The sequence below is a fragment of the Phodopus roborovskii genome, unplaced genomic scaffold (assembly GCF_943737965.1).
Source record: "Phodopus roborovskii unplaced genomic scaffold, PHOROB, whole genome shotgun sequence".
NCBI classification, from domain to species: Eukaryota; Metazoa; Chordata; class Mammalia; order Rodentia; family Cricetidae; genus Phodopus; species Phodopus roborovskii.
The window spans coordinates 6,306,697-6,320,551 of NW_026126611.1; the positions used below are offsets into that span (position 1 = coordinate 6,306,697).

Consider the following 13,855-nt stretch of genomic DNA (forward strand, 5'->3'; position numbering starts at 1 on the left):
GAGAGACACAGAGAGAGAGAGACACTTTGGAAAAGGCAATGAAGTCATCTACTCCATGATTATTCAAAGCCTGCAGGAGGTACTTGGGTTGCTAGTATCGGTGTTTATCATCAACATCTCCATCATGGCCTGAGTCTAGCAGCACCTACTAGAAGTATGCATACCTTTTCACAGAATCCATATTCTGCAGAGAACCTACCCCCTGGACACCTCAAAAGATATTAACCAACAGAACCTTTGTCCACGAAGTCCTCACACATTCATGTAAAGAACAAATAGAAATTTAGCAAGTTTAATCGATATTCTTGATGAGTGTAGGTATGTATATGCATATATACACACACACATATATATATATCAAAATTGAGAATTTACAAATAAGATTTGGTGCATTTAGCCCAGTGGTGGATAAGTCTTTCATATAAATCTCAAAGAGAGTGTGTTTCCAATTCTTCTTCACACGAACAGGCGTGAGGCTTAAACTCAGCTGATTGGAAGTCAAGGAAAGCAGAAAGCATTCTGTGGGGGAAGGACAGCATGCCGGTGCTATTCCCTGGAGATCCGGGAGTGCCCGAATTTTGTGCCGGAAGAGCCTGGAAGTCACACCGGATCTGCTGCTAGGTTGAGGTCTCTGGAATGTGCGATTACAAATGAAGTTTCAGCAGAACTGAATTCTATTTATAGTCCAGACCAAGAAATGTGGCCAAATTCCAACCGAAGAGGACCAAATGCCCGTGTCTACCCTGTGGCCTTCTGACACCCTGGGGCCGCAGGCTTGGAACACTGTCTTCCTCTTGTCCGCAGTCCCTAGTGCAAGTTAGTCAAGCCGGCCGGGAGGGTGGGCTGGCACGAGCCGATCCCGCGTTCACCACTTTCCTGGGATGGAGACGCCACACTCATACCAGCCCACATAGTAGTAGGGGGTTCCAAACCCAATGCTGCCGAAGCTGACGGGCTCCTGGCGGTACTGGCGATAGTATCCTGGAAAGGCAATGGAAAAGAAAGGGAAAAAAGATGGGTCAAAGTCACAGACAGGGAGACATCTCACCCTACACTCTGCTTTCAGACAGGATGCTCTGGCGAGCATTTCCTGTTTGAGAATACACTGGGCCAGTTTTATGTGTCATGGTCATAATAATAATAGGTCTCACCCAAGCGGGTTTCATGGGGCTTAATCCAGTTCTCCCTCATTCACCACAAAAGAATGTGATTTTAGCCAATCACTAGCGAGCACTCATGGAGGAGTGCACCCCAATCTGGGGAAACTGCACACCCATCTTGTTCTCTGCATTCAGAGCTTCCACCTTCCCAGAGTTGCGCAGCTCCAACATTTAAGCTTCAGAACCTAGAGAAGACTTCTCTGGAAAGACAGATCTGCACAATGGCAACTTCTTGATGTAGAAGGATGCTTGGGGAGACTTGATTGCTCTCGCATTTAGTCTTATTTATTTTATTCTCATCAAACGATGACTAGCTGCCACTCGACCAGTGAGCACATGGCTAACCAGTCATGGGCAGTACCACAACCTTGGCAGACAGACAAAGAGGAACACAGGTAACACGGGACTATAGTAGAAGCTATGGCACTGTAAGATCTAAAAAAGACATGGATCGTGTAGATGTTGTACATTTATTGGGATGAACCGAGCTGGCTTACATATTTGACCCAATGGTGATCTAGACATTCCCACTGCAGTGCTGTTAGCTGAGGTTGCATTTGAAATCAGCATACTGAGTAGGTTATCTCTATAATGTGGCCCTACCCAGTTGGGAAAAAATACCAACCAAAATGACTACTATGTCCTCATAGAAAGACTAGAGAGGAAGTGGAGGGAACTGTGCCACAACAGCCTCAGCAAGACTTGAAGAACAGCACGAAATCTTCCCTGCATCTCAGTTGGGTTGAAAATCCTGCCCCACCCCCCAAATCTACAGTCTCCCGAAGCATTTCTCTGAAATACATCTAAATAGTAGATAAACACCACTGGTTCTTTATTCTAGATGAAAGATTCTAAATATGCATATTTTACTGCCTGCGTATCGATTTATTAGAAAACAGATTGTGTTATTATTTTTTGTCATCTTGACACAGCTAGGTCATCTAAGAGGAAAGAACTTCAATTGAGAAAGTTTTCCATCAGACTGGCCCATGCATAAGCCCGTGGGGCGTTTCCTTTATTAATGACTGGTGTGGGAGGACCCTCATGATAGAAGGTGCTACTCCTGGACAGGTGGTCCTGGGTGTGTAAGAAAGCGAGCTGAGCAAGCCAACATGGCCTCTGTGTCCTTTCTGGCCTCCGGGTTCCTGCCCTGCTTGGGTTCCTGCCTCGGCTTCCCTCAATGACAGCCTATGATCAGGATGTCTAAGCCAAACAAACCCTTTCATCTCCACATTGCTTTTGGTCACGGTGTTTTATCACAGCAATAGAAACTAGATCATGGCACTCATGTAAAGTACACACATATTTTTCCCCACAAATAAGAGACTTGATAGATCAACACATGTCCTACCCTGAAGGTACCACAGCACCCAGAGCTGAGTGCATGATGGAAAGTTGCTGGACTACTTCCAGCTGCTGTTGGTTTGCACGGAAGGCTGGGCTCATCTGTGACATGCCGCAGCTAGCGGCTAGCTTTTGTGTTCCCACCTCCGTAAATCATCCTCAGAGAGCTGGCGCCTGGCCCTGAGGCCACTCCTGGTGAGTGTCCTGGTTAGTCTTCGCTCAGGCTGGGTCCTCTGGAAAGACTCCACTGTGAACTGTTCATGTTCATCCATATTATAAGACCCAACTCATACTGCCTGTCCCGGACACCTTGAATTCATATGACCACAGAGAGCACAATCCCTTGACAAGAGAACAACTAGGTGGCATACTCTGTTGTTATTTACACAGCGCAGCGTCCACTGTTACTCGCCTTTCACACAGTTTTCTCTTCCTGGTGACAGAGTTTGTTTCTGAGAGCAGGGATGGGGTCTTATATTCCTCTGTACTCCCAGCTTCTTGAGGACAGCAAATGGTGGAAGTACTTTCATCCCTCAGATCCTTACTTCTACCCTTTATGATCCAAAGTGCGCCCAACATTAATCTCTAAAGTTTAGGTCAAAGGCAGAGAGCCAGCATACATTTTTTCTCATTCTAACAATGTTCTTTTCCCACTCAACCAGAGCATAAGATAGCAGCTTTGTCTTCCTTACCTTGAATGGTGGGGAGGGCCTCTACATAAGCCTGCGGCCCTGTTCTTCCATCCAGGTGTGAATCCACAAACTGACAGTGGTCTTCTCCCCTGCCCCAGCTGTCGCCAATGCTGTAGAATGTGTCTGCATAAGGGCATACCACAGGTCAGTGAGTACTGGAGAGTGTCACAGCTGGCTTACAAACTAGAACAAGCTCTGGAAACCGGATTGGGAACATTATTTAAATCGCGTGTTCCATAGTTTCCGTGTCTGAAAAATGCTTGTAATGGCTCAAATGTCATTAAGTGTCGTAAGAAGCCAGCAAGATCTCGAACACTAAATACTTAACATATGTACAGTAGGGCACGGGGCGAGGGGTTTGGACAGTACGGGCAAGTGATGAACCTTTTAACCCTCAGCTTTCAAGAGAGAACGGAGAAAAACATGATAGAAATTAGAAGCCAGGCAGGTCTATATAATTAGAAGACACTATTTCCATGCCTTAGCTTAGGGCGTGAGGCGCTGTCCCTGGTGCTGACGCATAGCAATAATGTGTTTCCCACACTGGGACCCTGAAGATGACTGCACGATCTCTCCCAGAGATTTGAAGGGAGACAAAATGAGTGGGAGGGGTGGAAAGAGATGATTAGAGACATACAAGGATGGAGTGTGTGTGTGTGTGTGGGGGGGTGACTATCTAGTGACGAGATGAGGTAGATGATACTCCAGAGATGGAGGTGGGAGGGAAGACTTTGTTTTGACAAACTTATCCTTTCTGGCAAGAAAAATAAATAAATTAGAGACTAATCAGGCCATCCGATTTTAGATTTCACTCCTGAAATGCATTGGATGGGTATATATAAAGGTAGTAATTCCAAAGCAGAGTCTACAGTACTGGTTTGCACCCACAGTTCCGGGCCTCAGACACCCAATTTTCAAGTCAGTACCCAGCAGAAGTTTACCACAGCCACCCAGGCATCAGACCTACCTTTGAGGTTGTCACTGAGGTAGATCTTATACCTCAGTGAGTTACAAAGAACGACCCCCACGAACTTTTTATACCATGTCCGCTTCACATACTGCCGACCATGGCAGTCCGTGTAGCCAGGGTCATGCTTGAAGGCAAATGGGATCCAGATGGGCTCACCACCTTGACAACACAAGACACATGCTCTAAGATACAGTGGTTACAGTAGTTATTGTCTACACAAGCCAGCTGAAAACTTGGCGTCTCACTGGGACTTCCTTCCTCCCGGGACTTCTTTGAGCAAATGTGCATGCATTTGTATCACCTTTCTTTTTAAATACCAGAATAGGACTGAAGTATTATAGGTTTGATCTTAAAATGTCCCCCAAAGGCTCATGTGTTAGAGGCTTGGTCTGCTTCTTATGGGCTTGGAGAGATTATTGCATTAAAGAGGATTCTAGGGTCATCGTTGGTTAACCCACTGATAGACTCATGCCTGAGTGAAGGAGGGACCTGGGGAAGGAAACAGATAATTGGAGCATAGCTTGGAAGGGATTGCCCTGTTCCCTCCCATTTGCCTGCCTGCTGCAAGCAAAGAGCAGCTTTGGGGCCCACGTCCTTCCGCCATAACGTTATACCTCACCTTAGGCTCACCTAGGATCAGGGGAGCCAAGTGACTGCTCTGAAATCTCCAAAACTATAAACCAAGATAAACCCTTCCCCCTGGTTTTTTTCCCCAGGTTTTTGTCATGACATTTAAAAGCTAACTACTTCATTTGAAGGGCAGGATGCTTCTTACCCTAGAATATTTAAGATCTTGGTATTTCAACAAAGGGTTCTCAAAGCTAATGGAAGATGTAAGTCTCAAGGGAAAGCAACTGTATTAGCTTATTTGACCCTTGGGACATGCCACAGTACTCCACCTCCTTACGCCTAGAATCCTGCCCTTTTTGTTACTCTCTATTCCCATCTTGAACTCAAAACACAAGGCTTGTTCAGTTCATTGGTGTGTGTATGGGGGGGGGTTAAAATGCCCTTGTATACTTGCTGCGTTTTGCCATCTTTTTCATCACATTTAAATGCTCACAAACTATGTAAACAAAGTACCTATTGTATAGGTACCGGATTACCCCCCCCCATCATGGCTTTCCATAGATACAATAGCCATAGTCCTATTAAAGCATCTTCAAGTCATTGTCTTCCACACAAAGAGAATGGAGGGTGGATGATTCAGAGTTGTCAGAGAAAATCATGCAGATGTAAAATGCCACACCATTTCTTCTTGTGGACGGTCACAGTGACCACACGTATTACATTCAATCTACACCAGCCAGAGCATCGGAACCCTCAAGATGAGAAACTCACCTGGTGGCCTCACGACCAGCAGAGGGTTGTCTGTGGATGAAAAATAAACAGTTGGCTTTGTAACATACATTGCAGTTGTGAAAATGCTGAAATGCAGACAGCAATTAAAAGAGCTGACCAAGTTGGAATAGAGAGAAATTGTTAGTTTTCTCCTAAACTAGAGGGAAGGGCTGTGGGGGGGGGGGATGCTCATTTTACAAAGAGAAACCTGAACTCACCCAAACAGAAGACTTTTCTTGCCTTAATTTTCACTATGCCAATAGCTGTCATTCTAATCATTTATTTCACTTTTCAAAAAAAAGCAAAACAGGGACGAAGTCAACGCATACCTGATTCCGTAACAAACGAGACGGAAGGGCTGACAGGTCCATAGCCATGAGGGTTTTTGGCTTGAACTTTGAAGTAATACCTGAAATGGAAAGAAAAATGTCTTTCAAAAAAAGAGAAATTGATTTGATGTCTGAGTAATGAGACAGATTCCCAACCTCTCATGCATGCCTCTGTAGTAACTCTGGAGTCGTGTGTGTCTATTTACACACACACACACACACACACACACACACACACACAGTCATTCCAGAGTGCTTTCCCTGGAACATACAGTCAGGTACTAGGTAACTCTCCCAGTCCATCCTTTAAAAACCTAATTAAGACTCAGCATAAGCTCCAAGAGAGAGGAGCTGGTCCAACAAAACACGGAGTGACACTCAAATGTTAACTTAACATCTCAGCCTCCATGACTTGTGACTAGCAGGAAGGGGAGGCTAGGGGGTGGCCTTTTCAGTGGCACTAACAAGACAGCCATGCCTTGAGCTTCTGGACCTCCAGGAAAGAGAAGCATGTCCAGGAATGGGAGGCGGGGAAAACCTGAGGAGAGAGGCTTTACCACAGGGCCACACTTTGTCTGAGAACAGAGCATATTCTGAAAAGCAGGGTTTGCGTTGCCTCGCTCACCTTTGCCAATGCTCAAAGAAGAACCGTGGGTCAGCATGCCGTTTGGAACCACTGCTGCTAACTCATGTGATTTCCTCTGCCTGGGGTTCCACGAGCACAAGGCTATTGTAGGACTCGTGGGTGGTGGCTCTTGGAACCTTAGAAATAGTTTTCCTCTAGCTTTTGAGCAGAAGGAATGTCTCGCTGAGCTTTTTCAAAATCCTTTACCTGGCTAAGTTAGGTACCCAGACACGTGTGCTTATCAAAAGGTAAGATAAAGTTTTGGAGGGGGACTATTTACATTTGGGGGTACCACTGACTCCTGGTCACAAGTGATAGGTAGTGACATCACTAAGGTCACCTCTGGCCTCTCAGCAAGCAGAGACATTCTCCCGTGGTTTGACTAAAGAAGAGAAAGCCACTAGGTAAAATCATCCGCTTATTGATTTTTTTCATTTCAATTATTTTTTTAAAGATACGCACAGTTAATATGCAGTGTGTGTTTCCTGATTATTCACACTCTCAATCAGTAGCTGTGGAATAATTTAGGGCAAAACCCCAGAGGCAGTTCCAACGGGGGAAGAGAGGGTGTTGGCATACATCAATGGTTCAACTTTTGTTGCCAGTGGTTACGAGGCAAGCCCACGGAAGGCGTTGTCCGCCGTCTTGATGCCCACGGTTGCTGTGCTGTAGACACAAGCAGTCCTTGTTCATAGAGGAAAAGGATGCTGACTCTTTTCACCTGACTCTGTTACTTCTGTTTCCTCTGGTTAATCTTCACGCCTGCTCAACGCGTGGTTCCTTAGAAGAGCATGGCGCACTTCCTCCACTCCCTGACTTATGGCTTCCTTTCATTTGGCAGCTCCTGCAATTCATGACGTTTTGAGGGAGCTTGGTTGCAGTGAGCCCAAGTGGCATGTTGAAATGTCATAGGAAGTGCTCCCGGCTTTGGGGAAGTCTCTTGGTGGCAGGGCTTTGGCCAGAGTCACCCCGCCCGCGGTGCATGTTTGTGTGTCGGCTCATTTGCTTTCACTTTCTCTGCTCCTCTGCCTCTGGCAGAGCTTTGGGCTCTTCACTGCGAGCCTGCTGGCTCTACACAGCAGTGTGGTACTGTGGCTATCTGGACAACCAGCAGAAACCAGTCATGAGCTATCCAAGGACCCTGCAGGCCCACTGTGTGATTGGCCACAGTAGGAATGCCTGAACCACAGCCATTGAAAATGCTGTAAACCAAGGGGTCCCCCTCCCCCATGCCCAGCTACTCGGATGGTCAGCCTACCAGCACGCCACTGCCTGGCCAAGACATGCTCAGTGGCTCACTCATGTTCATCCACCGGGTTACTTTCTGATAGTTATGCCTCCCAAATCAGGTGATACAAACGCAATTGTTAAGTAACAACTGCAACACATGCAGTTATTTCTCTTAAGCAAAAATAAGGCACATGGCAAGCCTCCATTGGCATCCCATGAGATAAACCAAAGGACTCAAGGAAATGGTGAGGTTTTGTTGCCAACAGAATGATTCTGTGGCCGAGCATGCGGGTCCCGGGGTTTGTCTGTAAGTGACTGCCGAGTCATACCTCGTGTTTGGTTTCAGGTTCTCAATGGGCAGATGGGTCACTGATGAGGTCTGAGTTGACCACTTGTTCCTGATGAAGTCCTCGTAAGAGGCACTGTAGACCAAGTATCCTGGGAACAGGAAGAGGGGAGGCCATGGTGAGCATCAGGGAACCTGTCCTGGCTTGTTCCCCTGATGCTTCAATACACACCATGGCCAACAGCAACACCCACCTGCCTAGGAACTGTACCACCCACAGTGGACTGGGATCTCCCACATCAATAGTCAGTCAAGGAAATGACCCACAGCTGTCTCTATGGGCCAATCGGATAGAGGCAATGCCCCATTAGAGACGCTGGCAGAGCTTTCTGGGTTGGGTCAAGTTGACAGCTGAAGCTAACTAAGAGAGAGGCAGATCGCACAGAGTTATGATGGGGAGGCGGGCACACGTGCAGCTCTGTGAGACCCTCGAGGAGAGCAAGTTTCACTGTGAGACAGGACGGTAGAATTCAGTAACTTCTGGTGAATTCAGGCGGGGACCGAAAACGCAAGGGCTTTCTGACGCTTCATCCGTTCCCTTCTTCTACGCTTCTCCACACCCCCATTCCCTGGCCTCACTCAGGTCACCAGGGCTGGTCACATCTAATAAGGACTTCACAGAGAAGGAAGAGGTGGAACAGTGCACCAATTCCCTTTCTTAGCATTTACTAAGGCAGACTCAGACAAATGTTCTGTTCTCCCTATTAGGTGTAGAATATAGGTGGATAGATAGATGGATAGATGTGTGTGTCCATAGATAACGGTGATAATGGAAGCTGATAGATGATAGCTAGACAGACAGACAGACAGACAGACAGATTGATAGATATGATATATATGAAATGAAAGTAGCAGAAAGGGAGATTGAAGGGGGAGGGCACATGATACGCTGGAATGAAAATGCGATTCTGAAAACCAATACATACAACAAACACATAAATAAGAACCCAAAAGATAGTCAAAACCCAAGTTTCCTGGTGGAGACAGACAGTTGTTCTGTACATGAAATGAAGATGGCAACTGTTCGTCCAGGCATGCGGGTGTGACTGAAGGACTCACAGTGATCCTCACTCGTTTGTCACAACTCACCTATGACTTCTAGTTGCTGACCTTGACCTAGCTGTTTACGGACAACAGTTATATGAGGGATCTGAAGTCAAACAGCTTAAGATGACATTTGTGTGTGTGTGTGTGTATATATATATATATATCCTTTGTGTGCATCCATTTGCCAGTCATGGCATTGGGGGGATGGCTCAGAGGAAAGAACATTTGTCGTGCAAGGGCAAGGACTTGCATTCAAATTCTCAGGTGCACTTAAAGAGCTGAGTGTGGGAACATGCCTTCCCATAACCCCATTGCCGTGGTGGGGAGGGGACGCAGGAAGATTGAGGAATTTGTGGCCACCGACCTAGCTCCATCCTCAGTTCCCGTCTCAAGAGAATAAGGTAGAAAGTGATAGAGCTAGGCACTGTTTGCAGAACGCATCCGTTCCCTTTCTGTAAGAACTCATTTCAGTGGATTCACTCTCCCATGTTGTCTTGGCAGGGTCCCAGAAACTCACAAGCATCTCTTGGGCCAAGACCCAGGTGAGACGATCAAGCCCCTTAGCGTTGCTCCATTTGTCCCAATGCCCACATAAGGAATTGAGAAGCACCGGCTGGCCATGAGAGCGGTCAGCAGGCATGGGAAAAGGAGACACACAGTAACAGTCTGGTAGAAATCTTTCCACCACCCTCTCCTACAGGGTTTAAGCTGACAGCGGTTGCCTGGCTATTTTCAGGATAATAGAAGGTTAAAGATATAATGATATTCCTTTCTCCTGTGAGGAAACAAGTCCCAGCAAGGCAATGTATTATTAGCTCCAGGCCACACAAACCAATCTGGAACTAAAATCCAGGACTCTGGCTTCCACCCAGCGCGTTTTTTAAACTACTCCCAACACCCCTGCAGTTACCTGTGTTCGTCGCCCCACCGGAAATGATGTCTGCCTTCTCCACCCCACCCTGTCCGTTTGTGCAACTACCCGTTCACCTGTGCTCTCTCTAATAGACCGGTGGGAACGCCGAGCCTCTGCCTAGGACACACCTGTTACCACATCTCCAGGGATGGCTTTGTTCCAGTCCACAATGACAAATGAGTGGCAGCCTTCCATGGCGACCACGGTGATGTTGCGGGGAGCATGCTGAGGGGGCCGGTCATGCTTCGTCAGGTCGTTCGGAATGAGTTCATCCAGGCTCTCCACTTGGAAGTGGTCCAGAGCGTCGGTCAGGGAACAAGGGGCCGAGGGGTCTTTACTGAGGTAGGTCACATAAGGAGCTGGGAAGAACAGAGATGCCCAGTTGGAGCTGGTTTGGTGTTTTGTTTTGTTTTGAGAGGTTGGGAGAGCAGAATCATAACATGTGTCCCATGGAATCAGAGCCACAATTTAGCCTGTCCCGGCAAGACTCCAGAGACACACCTGATGCTAATTCCAGAGCATGTCCTTGAGTAACAGAGATGGCTCAGGAATAAAGCATGCCCTGTACCAGAGTAAGTTCACTCTGTAGCAGCCATGTGGCTGTGGAGCAGTGTGAGAGCCACCTACAACCCCCCATACTTGAGAGGCTGAGACCCTGTGGTAAGCTGGCTAGCTAGACTACAGTAATTGTCAAGCTTCGGGTCCAACAAACAACCCTGCCTTAGTAAATAGTGAAGAATGAGCAAGGAAAATACCCAACACCAATCTCTGGCCTCTACACACATGTGTGGCCCCATGCATGCATATATGCACACATGCACTACACACATGTAATGTAAGCAAAATCAAAGGGCAATCCCTGCCTCTCATTAATGAAACCCGTGCCCATATAGCTTGAAATCTCATGGTTGCAAAAGGTCTCACTGCCCCATCCAAGCTGATGGCTATAACCGCAAAGTGATTTAGAAAGATCCTCTGACTACAATTTGATGTAATATAAGCCTTCAGCATTCTTCCGTGCCTGTGCCCGCAGACTTGGGAAATTGTGAATCAGTTAGCTGGCATCCCCTAGTCATATTTCATTCCCTCAGCCATCTTTAGACCAAATAAACAGATGGCAGCCTCGAGCTTTCCCCAGGTGGCCCCTGGTAGAGCTTTGAACCTCAACCTCTCAACCCTCTTGGAGCTTTAGACGTCGTGCCTAGGTCCAAGTGGCCCTTTGCACGAACACCGTTGCTGAGTTTCTCACTCTCACATTTATGGCATGCTGAAGCCCTTTCTACCCACAATACTTTAGGGGCTACAGGAGGCTGGGGATGTGCAGGCCACGGCCTGGTCCCCCATTACAGCTGAGCCTCCGGAGAGGAGAAAGGGCTTTCCAGCCAGGGGCAAACAGTAGGCTCTCTGCTACCAGCCCACAGCTCTTGTGACTGTATTCCTTTCTAAGAGGAGTTAGGAATGGCAAGGAATTGCAGTTAAGGCTTAATATACTCAAGACCCTCACGTGTTCTCAACTGAAGCAACTAGAAATTTCTGAAGGCCTCTTGGTCTTTAGAAGCAATCTGTGTAAGCGCTAACGATACCACTAAATGCCTCTCTCCCTTTTGCTTGTGGTATGGCTGAGGGAAAGTGAGTTTGCTGGGCTCTCCAGGCTGCTGAAGCCCAGTCAGACACTGGCTCCAGCCCCAGGAATGCTGCCTCAGACTAATGGGTTTGCTTTTTAACTCTTATGGTGAGACGCCCGGTCACTGCCTTTTGGCTGGCAAGACTGCTTCTCTGCTCATGGCAAGACATTTGTTTTGGAAACCGAAAAGTGTGATGTTAATTTAAGTTGTTGCTTGTCTCCACTCAGTAACATATTAATCCAACTGTCTCATTAATGCGGTTCATCTAGGGCATGGGAAAAGAAGGCTTGGGGAGGGAATAGAGCATAGTTCATCTGCATAGAATTGTTTGTAATTGCTGAGAAAGAAGAAGGGATGAATGAATTTCTGGAGCCCAACTCTTTGAGGCTAGCAAAGTCAGAGGAGATAACCATAGACAGAGAGCTTTGGTTCTGCAACATTGCCGTGGCTGGTGATAGCATTCACCAAGCTGCTCTGTTTAGAATTTAGAAAACCAAAGTCCAGCCACCAAATGTCTTCAAAAGACTGGCCTCAGGGATAGGAAGATGGCTCAGTGGGTAAGAATTCTTGCTGCACAAGCATGAGGCCTGTGTTTGGATCCCCAAAAGCCATGGGAAAAGCTGGGCATAGCTGTGTATTCTGCAACTCAGGTACTGGGGTCTGGAGACAGACACATCCTGCAGTCTCCCTGGCCACCCAGCTGAACTGAGATGCTGAGCTTCTGACACAGTGAGAGATGCCACCTCAGGAGAACAAAGTAGAGCGTGATGGAGGAAGATACCAGATGCCCTCTAGCCTGTGTGTGCACACGTGTGGACCCGTGCACTGGCACACATGCTGAATAAAGTCCTGTGTTGAGCACCAACAGTTCTCTGGTTAGTATGGAGTTTTGCAAATTAACATGTACCTAAGTAAAATGGGCTCACTAGATTACTCCTAATGGAAATTCCCCCCCCCCACAGGGAAGTGTTTCCTTAAAATGCACCACCTTAGCCAGACCAAGGCTCAGTTACACTGCCTTCAACGGCAGAAGTTAAAACCGGCTTCTCCAATTAAGGATGTGACATTCACCAATAAACCGTTTCTTTCCAGCCAGATCGAATTCCTCCTCTGGGAAGGAGCTGACAGTGCCTTGCTCTGGGAGAACCTTCCATGTGATAGCAGTGGTGGAGGGCATGATGGTGGCCGGTGACCTCGAGGTCTCAAATCCATAATCTGGAAAGATAGGAAGTCAAGTCCTTGTAATTGGGCGCTACCAAAAGAAGCAAATAGATTGGTTGCAATCTATAGATACTTAAGATTCAACGGCAAACACACACAAATACAGACACATCCCACACACCATACCAGAGTTACCCCCTACACCATAACCAACACACACACACACACACACACACGTATATACATGCGTATGTACATATCACACATCACACCGTAGGTAAGCTATACCACACACACATATAGACACCACCTGCCACCTAGACACCACACACACATACACAGATATACACACACCACATGCAAACATACAGACGTTACATACAGGCATTCACAACTATATCACACACACCACGCGCACACATCCATACATATAATACACACAGATACAGTCACACATGCACACATGTCCCCTCCTGCATACACACACACACACACACACACACACACACACACACACACAGAATAACTGCTACATCAGCTGCATTATTTATAAAGAGAGAGAGAACAAAGAAACACACAGCCCCACAAAAATGGAGTTTAGGAAACAGAAAACAGGAGATCCTCAGAAATTTCCAGACCACGTTTGTGCCCCAAGTTAGTCCTTACTTGAATTTCTTTTCCTTACAGAGCCATAAAAGATCACATTAGGGCTAGAGAGACGCCTCAGTGGCTAAAAGCACTTACTGCTCAAGCAAGGGACCTGGATTCAGTACCAGCAGCCATGGCGGGTGGCTCACAACCTTCTCCACCTCCAGTTCCAGGGGACCTGACACCGTTGACTACACACAGCTGCATGCTGTGTTCACATAAACTCACACTACATGTATGTGTAAACATACATAATTAAAGTTTAATATAAATACATTTAAAAATCACATCAGAAAATAAATTTAAATTTTAAAAAAGCCTTAGGACCGCAGAGATGGTCTAACAAATGAATTAAGAGCACTCGCTGCTCTTACAGAGGACTCAGGTTCGGTTGCCCAGCACCCACATCAGGCAGCTCACAAAT

The 13,855-nt window shown here is 46.9% G+C and overlaps 1 protein-coding gene across 1 annotated transcript in view; it reads right to left on the minus strand.

The window, feature by feature from the left end:
• Positions 1–278: 278 nt before the first annotated feature.
• Fndc1 (fibronectin type III domain containing 1) overlaps positions 279–13,855 on the minus strand; it is a 69,972-nt gene continuing 56,395 nt past the window's right edge. Inside the window, exons 17-24 of the mRNA XM_051206148.1 lie at positions 12,694–12,837; positions 10,126–10,356; positions 8,021–8,129; positions 5,837–5,916; positions 5,508–5,537; positions 4,164–4,325; positions 3,197–3,319; positions 279–981 (exon numbers count right to left, since the gene is read on the minus strand). Of these exons, the coding sequence (XP_051062105.1) occupies positions 866–981; positions 3,197–3,319; positions 4,164–4,325; positions 5,508–5,537; positions 5,837–5,916; positions 8,021–8,129; positions 10,126–10,356; positions 12,694–12,837 (995 nt within the window). The 3' untranslated portion in view covers positions 279–865. The remainder of the gene's footprint in view (positions 982–3,196; positions 3,320–4,163; positions 4,326–5,507; positions 5,538–5,836; positions 5,917–8,020; positions 8,130–10,125; positions 10,357–12,693; positions 12,838–13,855) is intronic.